Below are 17,781 nucleotides of genomic sequence, written 5' to 3' on the forward strand. Positions count from 1 at the left end.
GTAATACTTTAGGACAGTTGAGTAAGAAATCAGGGTCCCAAATGGGCCTGCTCAGCTGCTGTGGCATTTCCATTTGCTTTACCTTTAATAATTATGGCCTTTGCTTTGAGTTTGACATTGATAATTGATTTCGGCTCACAGTAGAATTGTCACCATTCTCGGATCGGATTCTTTCCCTGTTCTAGAAATTTATAGAATTTTATAAATTCAATAGAAAGTAGATTGTGCTACGTTTACCGCGTTTCCCCCTTTAACCGGAGGGCCAAACCCCAAAAAGTCGCTTACTTAACGAGTGAGTTGCACTCTCTCTACAAACTAAGTAGACCATGCTTATTTTCAAGTTTTTATTGTAACAAACAACATTCCACTGGTCTACCTCAAAAAAATTGTTGCAAAAGCCTCCAAATCCAAGATGGCGTCCAAGATGGCCGCCATATTTACTGAATTTGTTATTTGAAAGATAGAATTTGATTGAAAGATCAGATTTCAACAAATGTGATGTCATATGAAAGAGAATAAAATTCTCTACAAGTTGATACCATTTTTGTGGGTTATTGTGGTAAGTGGATTGAGATTTTAAGGAAAAAACACTCATTTTTTGATATTTTTCTGAAAAAAAGGAAAATCTTGAAAATGCTTGATTCAGCATAAATCAGAGAAAAACTGAAGGATTATCTTGAAACGTTTCAAGAATTTTGTTTGACATATAATCAATATTTGGCGAAAATTAGGGGTCAGTACCATTTTTGGTTCAGGAGTTATGATGTCTCAAACTTGAAAACTCACTATGTAAAAATGGCCACTTTAGTTGTGACAATACCTTGTTGGTCGTAAAAAGAGCCTGCGCGCGCCAAGACTACTACACGCACCACTGACACTGGCGCTTGTAGCAGTGCCAGTGGTGCGTGTAGTAGTCTTGGCAAACGCAGACATTTTCTTTGACAAACAAGGGTTTGTGCCTGCAAACTAACTTTTCATATACCAAGTGGTAGCTCAGGTGACGCTGATTGCTATTATTTCAAAGTAGATTGTTCTGAAGCAGATGAGATGAAGCAAAAATATCTTTCAAATAGAGGTAGAAGCTTGAAACAACCTTGCTATAGAAAGTTTAAAACAAAATCTGGATCAATCACTCAAAAAATTCAAGATTGCAGGCCATCAAAGTTGACATAGTGTATTGCGCCAAAGTAAATGTATCATTTCGATTTTGATACAATTTTGTCTGTTTTGCTGTCTATTTATATGGTTTTTATATATTCTGAACATTTTAATGCTATTTCAAACCATCTTAGGTTTTTACGGAGACATTTTTTTCAGAATGCACCATGAATATTTCTCTAAAAAGTTAAAAAGAATAAATTAAAAATGTTTATGAAACCATGCAGAAATTAACATCTTTCCCATATAATCAATATTTGGAGAAAATTAGAGGTCAGTATTGTATTTGGTTCAGGAGTTATAATGTCTCAAACTTGAAATCCCATTTCACATAATATGCATTTACACGCATCTGTTCCCAAAGACGTCACAGAGGGTCAAATCCAAGATCGTGCTTACTTTTCGAGTTCCACTCTCTCTATAAACAAGACCATACATAATATTAAGCATACTAAGCAATGTTCCGTAAGTACACCTCAATAGATTTGTTGCAAAAACCTCCAGAGTACAGATGCGGTCCAATAGGGCCGCCATTTTTATTGAAGTTAACATTTCAAACATAAAATTTGATAGAGACATTGAATTGCAACACATTTAATGTCATATTATGAAGGAGAGTAAAACTTCCTAAAAGTTGATACCACTTTAGCTGTGTATTGTGATAAATTGGGGGAGGGGGGAATCCATATTTTTATATTGTTTTGAAAAAAGGAAGAAATGTGAAAATGCATGATTTAGTATTTATCAAAGAAGAACTGAAGAATTATTTTGAAACCTGCGATTGAGATTGAGATTTACTGAGATTGAGACATAATTCATATTTCTGGAATTACAGGCAATATCATACACTATTGACAAGTTAACGTCTAAAACTTGAAAAAATTACATTTATGCATTATGAATTTTGCATACAATGTGTTTACATGGTCACATGTAATACTGTAACGGTCTAGTGACTTGCAAGTACCTGCAAACTAACTTTTCATGCCAAGTGGTAGGTGATGCTGATCGCTATTACTGTAGCATTTCATCATAGTAGATTGTTCTGAGGCAGATAAAATTGAACAGAAAGTATTTTCCAAAAAGAGATAGGAGCTTGGAATTTGGCACAAATTTTGCCAATGTGTAATATTTAGCGATAAAAATAGTATCCACACAAAATTCAAGATGGCGGTATAATTAATCGAGGTTGTCGTTCAAGGCATTATTTACCATTAGTGCACGTGTATAAAACAAAAACCCAGCTTTACTTAATTCCTCAAACTAGCTCTAAACTGTGAGTTAGGGATAGAACAACTAATGTACAAACTGAAATCAGTATAATTAACGCTAAATATTGTTAGATATACTAAATAGATCTGGTAAGAATGTTTTTTTATATACTAAATTGTCAACAGTTATGGCTATGGTTTCTTGAAAAGCAATGGTGATATCTCCGTATGTTTTAGGCTTTATTATATTTTTTTTTACATGGTAGAATGTTTTGTAATACAACTAACCTGCACATATAAATCGAATGTGATATCTCTCCCAATGGTAGAATACCTTTAGTGTGTTGCGTCAAAGTTAAATCTCAACTTATAACTTATAATTTGATATGTTTTTTGTAATCTTCTTATATTGTTGTCTATTACATGTTCCGATACATCCGAACGATATTGTGTTAGTGTAAACCATATTGAGGGTCTTTTTTTTTGGGGGGGGGGGGGGGGGGGTGGAGCTCATTCCAGTGTTAGGGTAAGGCCCAATCTTTGATAAAAAAAGAAATGCTTCTGTATCAAAGATATGCTTCTTTACTTGTATGTTACTCTGCTGTTGTAGAAACGGGAATGATGATGGTATATGTGTAATAATGTCTGATCCGTAGATGTCCTTGAAAGCCCTTCTGATCCGAACCCCCCCCCCCCCCCCCCACAAAAAAAAAAAAAAATCCGACATGGCGGCAATTTCTAAACTTTGTTGTGCGAAATGTGTTGTGCGAAATTACTTTTCAGTATATTGTTCGAATAAAATTGTCCAAATTGATTATTCGTGCTGTATATTCACATTTACAAATAAGCATGCTGAAACTGTATTTTCTGTTACCAGATTTTTTTTACATTGTTTTTAGGCTGATTTCATGTGGGTTATAGTGTCACAATTGATCTGAGCTTATGCCATTGGTAGATGCTTTCCCATATTAGAGATCAGGATCACTCGAGAGTGAAAATGTTCATTTTCATTCATTTTAGAGTGACCTCGGGGATCACTCGAAGAGTGACAAGTGATCCCTAAGGCAGGGCTCGACACTAACGCTGGTCCGGTGGCCCGGGGCCACAAAAACGCACGTCGGGCCACCAAAATGTCAGAAATGAAGAACATAGGTGGCCTGATCGGGCCACCAAAAAAGATCGGATATTTGCCTTTGGGCCACCAAAAACAAAAGTTAGTGTGGAGCCCTGCCTATTAAGGTCACTCTAAAATGAGTGAAAATGAACATTTTCACTCAAAAGTCACTCCAATTTCACTCTAAATTCACCGTTTTCTTGTTATTCACTCCTCACATCAAAAGCAAAAACTTCCACTCGATTTGGTTTTTTTTTTTTTTCTTTTTCGGAGAGTAGAATATCACTGGTTCTAAAAATGTGTCCATAAACACCTAAGACGGTTTAAGATAGCACAACAGACAAAATTGTATCAAAAACGAAATAATACATTTACTTTGGCGCAATTTTATACACTATGTCAGCTTTGATGGTCTGCAATCTTGAATTTTTTGAGTGATTGATCCAGATTTTGTTTTAAACTTTCTATAGCAAGGTTGTTTCAAGCTTCTACCTCTATTTGAAAGATATTTTTGCTTCATCTCATCTGCTTCAGAACAATCTACTTTGAAATAACAGCAATCAGCGTCACCTGAGCTACCACTTGGTATGAAAAGTTAGTTTGCAGGCACAAACCCTTGTTTGTCAAAGAAAATGTCTGCGTTTGCCAAGACTACTACACGCACCACTGGCACTGCTACAAGCGCCAGTGTCAGTGGTGCGTGTAGTAGTCTTGGCGCGCGCAGGCTCTTTTTACGACCAACAAGGTATTGTCACAACTAAAGTGGCCATTTTTACATAGTGAGTTTTCAAGTTTGAGACATTATAACTCCTGAACCAAAAACGGTACTGACCCCTAATTTTCTCCAGATATTAATTATATGTCAAACAAAATTCTTGAAACGTTTCAAGATAATCCTTCAGTTTTTCTCTGATTTATGCTGAATCAAGCATTTTCATGATTTTCTTTTTTTCAGAAAAATATCAAAAAATGAGTGTTTTTTCCTTAAAATCTCAATCCACTTATCACAATAACCCACAAAAGTGGTATCAACTTGTAGAAAATTTTATTTTCTTTCATATGACATCACATTTGTTGAAATCTGATCTTTCAATCAAATTCTATCTTTCAAATAACAAATTCAGTAAATATGGCGGCCATCTTGGACGCCATCTTGGATTTGGAGGCTTTTGCAACAAATTTTTTGAGGTAGACCAGTGGAATGTTGTTTGTTACAATAAAAACTTGAAAATAAGCATGGTCTACTTAGTTTGTAGAGAGAGTGCAACTCGACCTCTGTTTTTAGCTTTTGGCCCCCCGGTTACTTTATTTGGAACACGGATACGAGCGACTGGCTTGGTTGTCAAGTTGAAACAGGGGGAGATTTCGAGGTGCAATTAAATTATGGCAGATTTTGATAATGTATCGGAGGCAATTCATTTGGTCGTTTATTTAATGATGTTTGTACTGGTAGAAAGTGGGATGGATATTGATAAAAAAAAAAAAAAAAAACAGTGCTAGCAAAGTGCATGTGCCTTTTTAGTGGCAAGGATGGAGGTGTCTTGTATGGTGAATGCCTGCCCTGCCCTGGCTGGGGTACCCTGATCAGCTCAGGGAGATTGAGTGCCAGGAATGCAGGATGTGTTGGTGAGAGTGAGTGCAGCACAATGGGTGCTGTTATTTGAATATTTGTTAGTTATTTATTCAACATTTCCAAAACAATACAAGTGATAAAAGATAAACAAACAAAACATGCCAAATTCCAAGGCTATAAAAGAAGATGTCAAGCTTTCCCTGGTGTGCTTCCCTTTAAGTTGCTGGGTTGGAAAAAAAAAATCAAAATTACTAGGCCCTTGGGCCTCTCTAAGTCTGGAGGGCTGGGCAAGGAGTGACAAAGCAAAGTGGGTGGAGTGCTCTTCCTCAATGCAGCAGAGTCTACAGATCGTTAGGAGGTGGGAGACTTGCCTGTCGTCTTCAATCAGTGCTGTGTTGGCTACAGTGTAAGTGTCAGTTGCAAGCTGGGATCGAAGTCTCAAAGCACTATGGAGGTGTGGAGGCTGGGCAGCTGAGGACATTCTTGCAGGGGTTGGTTGGCTAATGCATTACCGCCATAGAGCAAGGGTGTGCTTCTTCTCTATGGCTTTTCAAATCTCGGCATTGTGATGGTCATGGATAGCCCGACGACACAGCCTTTTCCAGGTGGGGTAGTTGTAGCTTTGGGTACCAGAGAGTAACATGAGTAAGTTGAACTTAGCAAGGAGCTACTTCCAGTTGGGGATGGAGGGAGTGTTGGTTGCCATAGCATTGAGGAGGATCCTGTGTTCATACAGTGTATCTGCCAGTTGTCAGGTTGAATAACTGTCTTAGGGTAAAAGTGATAATAAGCTCTACTTGGAGGGAGAGAAGTAGGATGCCAGTCAAGAGGAAAACAGCTTTGTTCACTGCACTTTTTGGGAGGTCAAGAAGTTTCTTGATCAGGAGAGCCTGTGCAGAGTCTATTTTTTTCCAGAGATCTTTTGGTGAACTTTGGGACGGCAACACAGTACCCAGTATAACATCCTCGGGATACAGTACATGGACCGCTACTTTGCAACGGCAGGAGGCCAAAAGTTACTCCACAAGGTTGACCCTCCAATGAGGGCAAACGGGGTGTTAAACCCCTTTGCTATGATGTTGGGAACCGGATCTTGAGGCTGTGTTGACTCATTCCACATTACAAGTGTTGTCAATTTCTTAAAAAAGCAAATATGTGACTTTTCAGAATAATATTTCTTCTTCCTCTGTGGTAAGCAGTGTTAGTCTTGCCGCCCATATGTCTTGTTGTACCTCTGCAGGTATTATTGGAATTTGTTATTACTAAACAGACCTCTCTATCAATCTTTTCTATCATTTATAAATGGCATGGCATTTTTGATCAAGCAGCAATGGCAAGGCATTTTTTGCAGTCTTATGAATTACACAGTGCAAGCAGCCAGCAGTATAGCTCGATTTGCCTGTATAATTTGCATGCTATACCTGTGTTGGTATTGTCCATAAGTTTGAAACTGGGTGGTTGGACAATGCGATTGTAACCTGCGTTCATATCATCACTCTGCTATTTAAATCATTTCAGCATCCCTTTGGCCCTTAATGCCGGTTCCCTTCCCCAAGTTTATACCATCCTGTAAAACCAGAAATGTTTGCGTTTATTTTAATTTCACTAATATTCATGAGAGTCAGAATTCACAAAATTACAATGTATGCAAAAGTTCTTGTCTTGAATGCAAGTGGCAATTCACGAAATTTCATGCCACAAAAAGGGCTGTCAGCTCCTACTGTATTAACAAAAATGTCAGGCTGTGAAAATATTTTGTTACACAGGGTGCTTTTTACTTTGTTTTTTTTTCCAGTCTGTAATATATGGACCTTTTCTGGACCAGCCAAGTATATCTGTGTTCCGACTGCCTTTCTTAAGTTACTTAGTATGTAAATCCACTGGTTCTGCCCAGTAAGATAGAATCACTGAGTTGTAGACTGAATTAATGTCCACTTTAAACTTTGAAACGTATGGACAAAATTTGAGAGAAAAATAACAGCCAAGCACCATGCCATTGGAAACATTTTACATATGATAACACTCAACAGGAAAGGTCATATTCAGGTTGCAGAATGCACTAAAATTGCATAATAGTTGTAGAAGCGGCATGCCAGGAATATATTTCCTTAGCATTTCAACACAACGATCGCGAGAAGACCCGCAAGGCGAAATGCATCATCCAAATGAACGGCAACACCACCCTCATCAGCAACCCAGAAAATGACAGAGAGGAGCCGAAGAAATTCACCTATGACTTCTCCTACTGGTCACATGACGGGTTCAAGGAAAACAAAGACGGCTACCTGGAGCCCACAGACAAGAAATATGCTGATCAGGTGACAGTATAGTGATGGCAGATATTCTGTCTTTTAAAACTCCACACTTTTCTAGAAGCACATAGCCAATTTTAGGTTTCATGACAGTGTTTGGAAAATTGTGTCCTTGGACTACTATTCGAATTAGAGCCCATAGCTGAGTATAAAGAGAGTATAGGAGAATGCAAGTTAATGACAGCATTGTGAAATTTTCAGAATTGAGCTCTTCACTACAAATTCTTGGTCAGCCAAGCATTTATTGAAGTATTTTTTATTGGTTGTGTTCATCAACTTACATTCATTTCGGTTGTGTCACTTTGACTGGGACAATTATTTACAATTCTGCTGTGCCATACAGGATAAACTGTTGGTGTACATGTGAAACAAAAACCAAGCAAACTTCAATATGCTGTTTATCGGGCTTCTGTGTTCTAACAGATCATCATGACAATGAAAACATACTTTCCATTCCTTTACTCTCTTTTGTTTTCATTGTTCTGTGTCCCCATCCCTTCCATATCAGTTAGATGGTGCATGTTGTGTTGTTGGATGTGTGTAATCCAAAGAAAAAAAAAATGTTTTTGCCTTTTCTGTTTGTGATTTTCAATCTGACTTGGATTCTGCTTGGATCAAAAGCTCAGGCTCCTTTTTGACTCAATCTTCTCCTTCCCCCTCAACCGTACAGAAAAGGGTGTTTGCAGACCTTGGGGCCAGCGTGTTGGAGAATGCATGGCAAGGCTATAACTGCTGCCTCTTTGCCTATGGACAGACCGGAAGTGGAAAGTCCTACTCCATTGTGGGATATGGTGCTAACAGAGGTAAGAGTGATACTGGTATGGTTGACCAGGGACTCAATAAAAAAAAAAAAAGAGTAAAGTCCAGGAACATAAGTAGGCATATCATGGCAATATTACCATTAGAGCTGATTGGAATTTTTGCCCAGACCATGTAAATGCTCTTTATGGAGTTAGATATGATCAATAAATGAGCACATGATGTTGATATAATCATTGCTTGTTTGTGTATGTGTGTGAGTGTTTGTGTGACATATTACTACCATATATTGGCTTGTGGTCATCAAATTTATTTATTTTTTTATATTCGATTGTAGTTATACTCCATTGTTTTTCAACTGTGTGTAGACCCCATCCTTTTTCTTACATCCTCAAGGTACTTTATTCTAGGTTTAAATGCTACAATATCCTGCTACTGGGTATGGATGCCCATCCTGTTATCTTTACTCCCCACTTTATCACCAATTATTCTTGTACAGTGCACTCCCATTACAACGAGCGCGGTTATAACAAAATTTCGTTATAAAGAAGTAAATCTTCTGGTCCCAAAATTATCACCATTAAAGTCTATGGTACAAAATTCGCTTATAACGAACACGGTTATAGCGAAATTTCCGTTATAACGAAGTCTTTTCCGAGCGCCACAGACAAAGAAAAAAAAAAAAATGTGCTCTGTTATAACGTAATGCGAATTGCTTTCGAAAATAAGTAGCGGAACAAGCATGGGTGAACGCTTCACACCACTGTGTTCGCTCCTTGTGTCACGCACAGTTTCTGAGGGGAACTTGCGTTTATTATTGTAATACAGTTATCCCATCACATTTCACATAGCTTTCCAGTGTATGATGAGTGTTCAGCAAACAGAATATGATATATACTAGCAGCACCCGTGGAAATCCACGGGTCTGAGGGGTTTTATTTTTTTCTCTCATAATACGATTTTGCACATTTTTATTGAAGAAATAAAAAGAAAAGTCTTCTCATTCTTTCGTTAATTGTGCTGTCTTCTAAATGACCACCCTTCCCAGAAATTTTATAATACATTTTTGAAGTATATGCCAGGCGATCCGGTCCATTGGTAGGGATCATTCCCGCCACTACTTGCTTTTATTATAGAACTTGAGTTCCGAGGGGTTATTTGCACCCGTTGAAGTTCGACAGTTGTCTTGTTGCCCCTCACCCCTCCCCCCTCACGCACACACACATTTCCACCTCCGCAGGGCAAAAAACAAAAATATTCAGGGAAAAATTACCAAAAACGCAAATGAGATTCCCCGAAAGTTCTGCCCACAGGTTGTTCCCGTCGAAACGGGAAGATATTAACACTATGACTTTGATTACCCCCTGCTCTTGCATCCACGCGGGCACCCGCGGGAATCCACGGCTGGTCTCAAGGCCTTGGTTTGTTTTGTGTTTTTTTTTTTTTTCATGTTTCTTTTCCCCACGTTATGAGAGAAAAATAAGATATTTTCGTCTTCATAATTTTGCTCCCTCCTTTTTGTTTTTAATCACCAAAACTTGGCTTGATATATCATATTAATATAGAACTACATCTGCTTCAGATTGTACATTATCATAATTAATATTAGGCCTACAATTATTGCTCCTATTATTGTTATTATTATATCATTATTATCATTATCATTATCATTATTATTATTATTATTATCATCGTTGTTATTATTTGGGGAGGGGGAGATCGACATCAGGTTTAATAGGCACCCGTGGGAGTAGGTTCTCACGACCTCGTTTTTTTTTTCTTTAATATTTTTCCCATGTTATGGAAGAAAGAAGAATATATACATCACTGCATTCGTCTTCATTTGCTCCCTCTTTTTTTTGTCACCAAAACTTGGTTTGATAGACCATAGAACCACGCATTCTATTTCCACTTGCAATTTTAAAAATAGGCGGTCGGCAAAGCGAGGTTTTCCTCTACGTCCGCTCATCTTATGAATATGTATGATTACAGCAGCTCTTGCAGTAAACGAATGGACACAGCTGCGCGTGTAATCTGATATGTAAGGGTACGATCGGCAAATATATTTAGCCGCGTCCTAAACAGTCTGCGTACAATGACACCGGACTTGAGAGCAAACGGCGAGCAAACTAAATGACGTACCTGAGCTGCATATAGTATTCTGCAGTTGTGCAAAATACAATTACATAACAACGTTCGTTGTTTTCATTTGGTTACGCCAATAATGGCGAACTGTACGTAAATGCCTTTGTAGTCCATATCACGCACACACAGATTCGTGTAACCATCGTCAATACATTCAGTACACGTAACAGGCGGAGGCAAAGGTACATCACCGAACTATACACACAGTGTAGAGTGTGTATAGAGTTCTGCGAGGTACATTGTGTGTGTGCGTGCGCGTCCGCCGGAAGATGTCAGAGATTTCGCTGCACCATCATCTTTAGTATCCCCCAGTGTCTCTGCAAGCTAAAAGATGTAAGATCGAGAAAGCAGGAGGCCAGCGCAGGATCGGTGAATATTGAAACGCTCGGCTCTTTCGTCACGCACAAAAATGCATTATGCATGTTGCTAATTAATTTTTCTTTTTCGTCCTCGACGTCGACACGGAGGCGGAGAGGGGACGAAACCTGCGCCATTCGATGTAGGATACTCTCCTGCGGCCGACGGCACCGGTCGCAACTGCCCGGAGCCGACGGCTCGGGAGGAGATAGAGAAACCAGCAACGCCGAAATAAAACAGGAAATACATAAGGCCGCGACAACAACAACAACTTCGAGTATTATAGTATAGGATACGTGGTTTCCTTGTTTTCGTTATATATTGTATTTGTTCGGTTATAACAAAATTTCGTTATAACGAAAGAAAACTGCCGGTCCTGAGCATTTCGTTATAACGGGAGTGCACTGTACTTGATTTTGGTAACACTCCAAAGTCTTGCTTCTGTATTTAGACCACCAGCCTGTTCCTCCCGTCCTCACTTTATCACTATATCCCACCCCAACCCCATGAAATATAGGCAGTTGTGCTCAGCCTCCACTCAAGAGCTGTGTTTAGTAGTGACTGCCTCGTGTGGTCAGTCACCGGACAACAAGTCTTAAATCCATTCACATTTGAACTGACCAGTCCGTTCTACCCAGGACCAAAATGATGATGATGATGATGATGATGCCGGTATCAAGTGTGTTGATTCCTGTGAATGAAGGCACTCACCACCACAGGATAGGTTGACCGTTGTCAACAAATTCAAGAAAAGAAGTAAGGAGAAACATCAAGCATGGTGCTGTGATTGTTGCCATGGCAACTAATGCAGAGATGATGACAACATCTCTCACTTTCTTTCATTTTGTTTCTGTTTATTTTTGTCAGGAATTGTTCCTGTGGCTTGTTCAGAGCTGTTTCGTGGTATCGCAGAGAAGATGAAGGTTGCTGACAAGTCAAAGGAGGAAGAGTATCAGGTATAATTCAATGGGACCTTGACCCTTACTCTGCCTTGTTCACCCTGGAGTGCTTTGTTTAACCCGTTGAGACGAGTCCCGAGTATACTAGGGCAAGTGTCTATGGGAAATGCATGTTATAGCAAAATCAGCGCGTCCTCAACGGGTAAATAGTCAATGGACAAAGCTGTCTGGACACTCATCAGCAATGAATAGAGATTTCCTAATCCCCTTAATCCTTCTGATGTCACAATGGCCTTCCCCTGGGACTAAGACACATTGCTACACCTGAGTGAGCTTGCTACCTTTATAACGAGGTCAAGTTTCAATAACTGAATGCTTACAAAGCTCTGCAAGTTATTGTGCCTAGGCCCCGCAAGGATTGGAATGACTGGTCCTCCTACAACACAGGCTATTATTTTCATGGTAAAGCGAGGATTGAATCTAAAAGGTATGGTTACTTAACGTTTGTGTGCCTAGAGTACTGACTGGTACAGACAACCCACAGCATTATATACTCTGTCCAAAGTCCACTGCACAGAAAGGGTTAGCAAAACCCAGTGATGAAGAATGTGACAAATGATCTGCATACAAAATTATGCAGATGTAAGAAAGTAATAACCCTTGCATTGTGAGGAAGTCGTTAGGCATACCTTTCCATGACCAACTTGAATTAGCTCATCGTGATTTTGTAGCAGTGACGTAGGCACTCTTGACCTTTATTGTGAATAATCTGTACTGTCTCATCTTTAAAAAAAAAAAATGTGTTGTTGTTTTTTTGATATTGCAAGAATTTTTAAAGACACTAACACTCAAATAGTCCTCCAAGACAGTCAGAGCCATACAAAGTTGTTGTGCCATTGTGCAAATGTAAGAAATATGATTTTTTTTTTTTTTTTTTACTGAACGGTATTTATAGCTTCCAATCCAAATATCAGTGGATCCACTAAAATAAGTGCCCTGAGTGTGATTGCAAAGTGATGCTCTTTCCTTTCTTTTTCTTTTAAAAAGAATTGAATAGGAAGAAATGGAAAGATTTAGATGTGTTGGTAACGTGCCTTTGTGTATAGGAATTGGAATGGTACCCAGACGAGGTCAGCCCTGGTACTTACATCCTTTTGCTTTGAGTTGATGACCCCTGACCTTTTGACTCTTGACCCAGGTCTTTGTCAGCATGCTGGAAATCTACAACGAACAGGTCAGAGACCTTCTCACCCCGTCTAGCTTCAAGGTCAAAGGCGGACTGAAGATCAGGGAGCATGCACAGAAGGGCTTCTTTGGTAAAGCATGATGATGTTCCTGTGTGTGATATCAGTGCTTAGAGGCATTATAATGTGATAAGCGCTTTATGAATGTTGTGAACTATCATTATGCCTGAAATCTTGTGGAATTACATGCACTACAGTAATTCCTGTGTGTGTTTCTGCTGGACACCTCATATTGCCTCGCATCACTGCAAATATTTTTCACCTGCATCACCTTGTATTTTTCTACTACCCACCCGAATTCTTTCTCCTGAGTGATATAAGATGTGCAGTGATGTTGGGTAATGCAGTGTAATGCTAGGGAACTTGCAAAGTGCGGGAACCAGAAAGTTGTGGATTATACGGTCAAGAGATAAGGTCAAGGGCACACCTCCTTATGATCCGCTGAATGACATGTGGACTCACCCAATAAATCTTTTTTTTTTTCAGCCAGCTCCGTTTCTACTGAACATTGTCCTTCTCATCACCTCGTATCGACCACCTAAAATGATGGATGACGGATCACCTCGCATTACACGCCACCTGATGTGTTTCTACTGAGGAAAAATTAGAAGTGTTACCCCGTCTCATTGCACATCACTGTGCATCCCCTTGTATCACCTTCCATTACCGTGCTTCACCTCAAATTTTTATTATTCGGCAAACAGAATACAAAATATTTTCATATTTCTATGAAATGAAAGAGCACTTCACTTTACCTATTTCAGAAAACAGGGAATCCAATAGCACCCTCAACATGTGTCAGTAACATGTTGAGGGAATGCATTTTTTCATAGAAGATGAAATATTGTGGAATTCTCTTCATATTTTCTTTGTATCATTCTTCCTTTGTCACATCACAAACCGTAGTAGTCTTCTCCTCCAGCAATGACTGCACCAAAACTTTAAACATTTGATGCATAACTTTTGAACAGATTGTCTGATTTTCCTCAAACTTTCACTGATGTTTTTCGCTATTTAATATTGTTACATTCATTCAATTCACTCCTATATTTTAGTGAACAAAATTGTCCTTTATAAAGTGAAGTCTTCAGTGCCAGTATTTCTTTTGGTAGATATGCAAATGAAATTGCTGTGTTATGAAAGAAATACAATCTGACCTTGATTATCGGGCCCTCTCTTATTTGAACTTCTCTATTTTCAGGACACTTCTAAGCAATGAAGACAGAAAAAATTAAAACTCCTACAAAATTCCTACAATTTACCTATGACATTTCTGACAGAAACATGGTGTGAATTTTATTATAGTAAAATATTTCAATTTCATGATTTTAAGTAGGCTAGCATAAATTGCACTACTGTTGCGGGTTGTGTACTATCTGCGTCACTACCACTGGGGTCAGCAGCCTACTAGTACTCACATTATACAGTGTACATAAACATTATTCCTTCCACATCCGGCCAAATCACTTATCCGGACAGGCGCAGGATATGGCCGGATCACAGAGGTTGGACTCTATGTACAGAGCTATTCATACTTCCTACACAGTTACAAAACATTAAAGGGACATTCCAGACAATTTTCATAATTTCACATCATGTAGTACATAAATCGACAGCTCCATTTATAGATTTGTGGAATTTATTGTGGTCCTTGAGCAGAGAAATAATACTCTGAAAAATCTTATACAAACTACAGTGAACAGTGTTGATGACATAGGAGCCTCACATATTTCAGACATGTAGCAGTGTAATTCCATTACAATACCACTTGCCTAACAAGTTTACCTGTGTAGAATGTATGCGTGCCATCTTCTTATGTTCTGCTTCCTGGAGCCCCAACTCATGCATTCTTATGGTGAGGCTGCCATGTCATCATCCTTGTTCATTGCAATTTGTTGTAAATTTTGAAAACATTCTTATTCCTCAACCCACTCACTATAGATTCTAAAACTCTGTACTCGGTATAACTAGTTTATACTTGTTCAAATGTAAATGTCTGAAAAATCATCTGGAGGTCTCCATTAATTTGTGGTGTGTGGTGTGTAATTCTTTGCAGTTGAGCAACAGGCAACGTTCCCCGTAATGAGCTACGCTGACATCAACAACAAAATCAACGAAGGCACGAGGAACCGAACCATTGCATCCACAAATATGAATGCCACAAGCAGGTGAGTCAACTCACATTTCTTTTCAATCCTTTGTGTGTCCAGAAAATGTTGGCGAACAAGTAACGAATGTAGAAGTTATCTATGCTGATGGGAGAGATGGGGTGGAAAGACAGAGATGGAGATAAAGAGAGCAGATGGTATGACAAAATAAAATGGGGAAAGAGCAGTGCAGTTGTGTGTGTTTGAGAGAGAGGAACATATGTAGTTGACAGGCATGTATAAAGATGTTTTTCATGGCATCGTAAATGAGACTGGTGCCCTTAAAAGATCTTGAACTGCTCTGATATATAAAATCCAGGTGTGAAATTCTTCATGAGTCGTAATGACAACAGTAACATTTAACCTTTAGGATCAATTTAAATTTAAAAAAAAAAGTTTTTCTAAATTTATTTTCTTATTCGATCATTCATGTTCTCTTTTACTTGGTGTCCCTGTTCCATTTTTCCAGCCGAGCTCACACCATAGTGTCCATTCGATTCGTCCAGAAGGGAAAAAATGAGACTGGCAAGAATATGACCAAGACGTCAGTCATCAACTTGGTGGATCTGGCAGGAAGGTAAACCCATTTAATATTTATATCGTATTTGTATTTTGTCAATACACAGCTCTCAAATATTTAGAATATGTAGTTGCAGTTCATCTGATATTTTGACATAGTGATATAATTTGATGGAGTTACGGGCAAAATGAAGTGTGTTTTGTAGTGGGACACCTTACATTTTTTTTAAAAATATATACTTGTTTGAAAGGGTTTTGTTTGACATTTGGTTCATGTACCAAAAAAACTTCAAGAGAGCTGGAAAAGATAATTTCAGTGTGAGAGCAGAGTTGATAAGTAAGTAGGGAGAACCCCAAACTGACAATGAAGACAGAAGACTGCACAAGAGTATGATATGCTGCATGTTCCTTGATGATTTTCCAACCATTTTATTCTAGGTATGTGTACCAGTGGCAGATTACAGACCAAATAGCAAAGGTTGGTGTGTTCAGCACAATTCTCAAAACTCAAACTCAACTCTGAAAGCTCAAACAGAGGTAGAATGATATTGGCTTGAAGGACTGTCAAAGGATATACGATAGATAAAATGCAAATGACAGTCTTGTTCTGTAGGTACTGCAAGGAATAGTGAGGTTGAGTTGTGAGGAGGAGGAAAATGAGAGACAGACAGACAGACAGACAGAGGGAGAGTGGAGAGGGAGAGGGACGAAATGGGTGTGTCTCATAAACTTCTTTATTCTTTTAGGTCATTGTGCATTTAACAAAAGGTCACATGTCCTTACATGCGAAGTCATCATTGGTTTTTGGTGTGTCTTTTCATTCCTTTGTGTGGCAGCGAGAGGGTTGAGAGCTCAGGTGCCACCGGAGACCGCCTGAAGGAGGGCGCGGCCATAAACCTCTCCCTCTCCTCCCTGGGGAATGTCATCAAGGCCCTGGCGGACCTTGGATCCGGGAAGAAGGGAGTAAGAGGTGAGGAGGAGGAGGGGGTGGAGGAGGGGGAAGGGGGGCATTCATCTTACAGCTTGTTTCTTGGATGTAAGCTGTAGCCAGGTTATTGTTGTTGCTCCAATGCGAATGTGGTCATCGAAATCCCAAGAGATTTTATATGTCTTCGATACTATCTATGGATAATCAGAGTTTGCAGTTTAAAGTACTAGTGGCGTAGAGTTTTTTAGGGCATGCTGTGGAGTCCTCCCTTTGGTTAATACTCTAAAGTAAATTGTCAGTTAAAATAGTAAGTTTGTTTTTTCTATTTTATACAGTAACTTCCTTTGTTAATTATAGATACCGGGTTTCTAGTGGTTTTTGCATCAACATTCAGTTTGAGTGTAACACCATGAATGACGCTGGAGCATAATAAGCAGATTTTTGTTTTTGATCTGCTACAGTAACCTTTCAGTGTGGGACCTTAGTTATTTATCTGCCTTTTTTTCATTTTCTTATTTTGATTTCTGCATTCCTTTTTCATACAAGAATGTAACAGAAAGCCAATTGAACAAAATTTGCTTGATATTTCCCCCTTTGAAATGGCTTTTTTTGGGTTTGATTGGAATGGAATAGTAATGAATGCATGTGTTGATTCATTTTCGCTCTTCCTGTATGGGAATAATGCTTGTTCTCTGTCACAGTGCCGTATCGTAACTCCAAACTCACCATGCTCCTCAAGAATGCTCTCGGAGGAAACAGCAAGACAATTATGGTGAGAATTAACTGTATGTGGTATATAATATATTTTTGTGGTGCTTTTAAATACAGTTAACTCCGGTGGAATCCCGTTATAACAAAGTCCTAGGGACCAGCAGTTTTCTTTTGTTATATCGAAATTTCTTCATAACCAAACAACTAGACAATAAAAAACATAGAGCGGATAATGTTGCAGGCTGAATCTTTGCTTCATTGTAACCAGAATGTCATTATAACCATATTCGTTATAACGGGAGTGCACTGTAATACTATTTATGAAATTTGTGAGTCAAATCATACTTACAAAATCAACAACTCGTGAAAATATTGCCTCCCACAGCACAAATTGCCCTGTATATCATCTTTAAGGCACCACTCATTCATTTTCTCCTGAAAATGAATGATATATATGTACTTATTTGTCATTCCATGTCAGTGTGGCTCTCAATTGCGAATTCAACAACTCGTACAATATAAATTGTCTTGCAAGTCTGTATTTGGGAGATACATGGCATACTGTGTTTAGAATGTGCTGACAAGTGGTACCTAAGTCTGCTGCTATTTTGACATGTTTTAGACATAAGTGTATGCTTACCTGAATCTACAACCTTTTGCAATGCTATGGTGATTGCAATGAAAATGATAATGATACTACTGAT

General features: G+C 38.7%; 1 protein-coding gene across 1 annotated transcript in view; it reads left to right on the top strand.

The window, feature by feature from the left end:
• The window catches only part of LOC139735932 (kinesin-like protein KIF28P), a 33,292-nt gene that overhangs the window by 361 nt on the left and 15,150 nt on the right, over positions 1 to 17,781 (top strand). Inside the window, exons 2-9 of the mRNA XM_071646685.1 lie at positions 7,180 to 7,374; positions 8,039 to 8,171; positions 11,497 to 11,585; positions 12,727 to 12,844; positions 14,829 to 14,940; positions 15,389 to 15,496; positions 16,275 to 16,408; positions 17,068 to 17,138. Coding sequence (XP_071502786.1) covers positions 7,180 to 7,374; positions 8,039 to 8,171; positions 11,497 to 11,585; positions 12,727 to 12,844; positions 14,829 to 14,940; positions 15,389 to 15,496; positions 16,275 to 16,408; positions 17,068 to 17,138 — 960 coding nt within the window. The remainder of the gene's footprint in view (positions 1 to 7,179; positions 7,375 to 8,038; positions 8,172 to 11,496; positions 11,586 to 12,726; positions 12,845 to 14,828; positions 14,941 to 15,388; positions 15,497 to 16,274; positions 16,409 to 17,067; positions 17,139 to 17,781) is intronic.

The sequence above is a fragment of the Diadema antillarum genome, unplaced genomic scaffold (genome assembly GCF_040938485.1).
Source record: "Diadema antillarum isolate AM-2024a unplaced genomic scaffold, OU_Dant_1.0 seq00000609_RagTag, whole genome shotgun sequence".
NCBI classification, from domain to species: Eukaryota; Metazoa; Echinodermata; class Echinoidea; order Diadematoida; family Diadematidae; genus Diadema; species Diadema antillarum.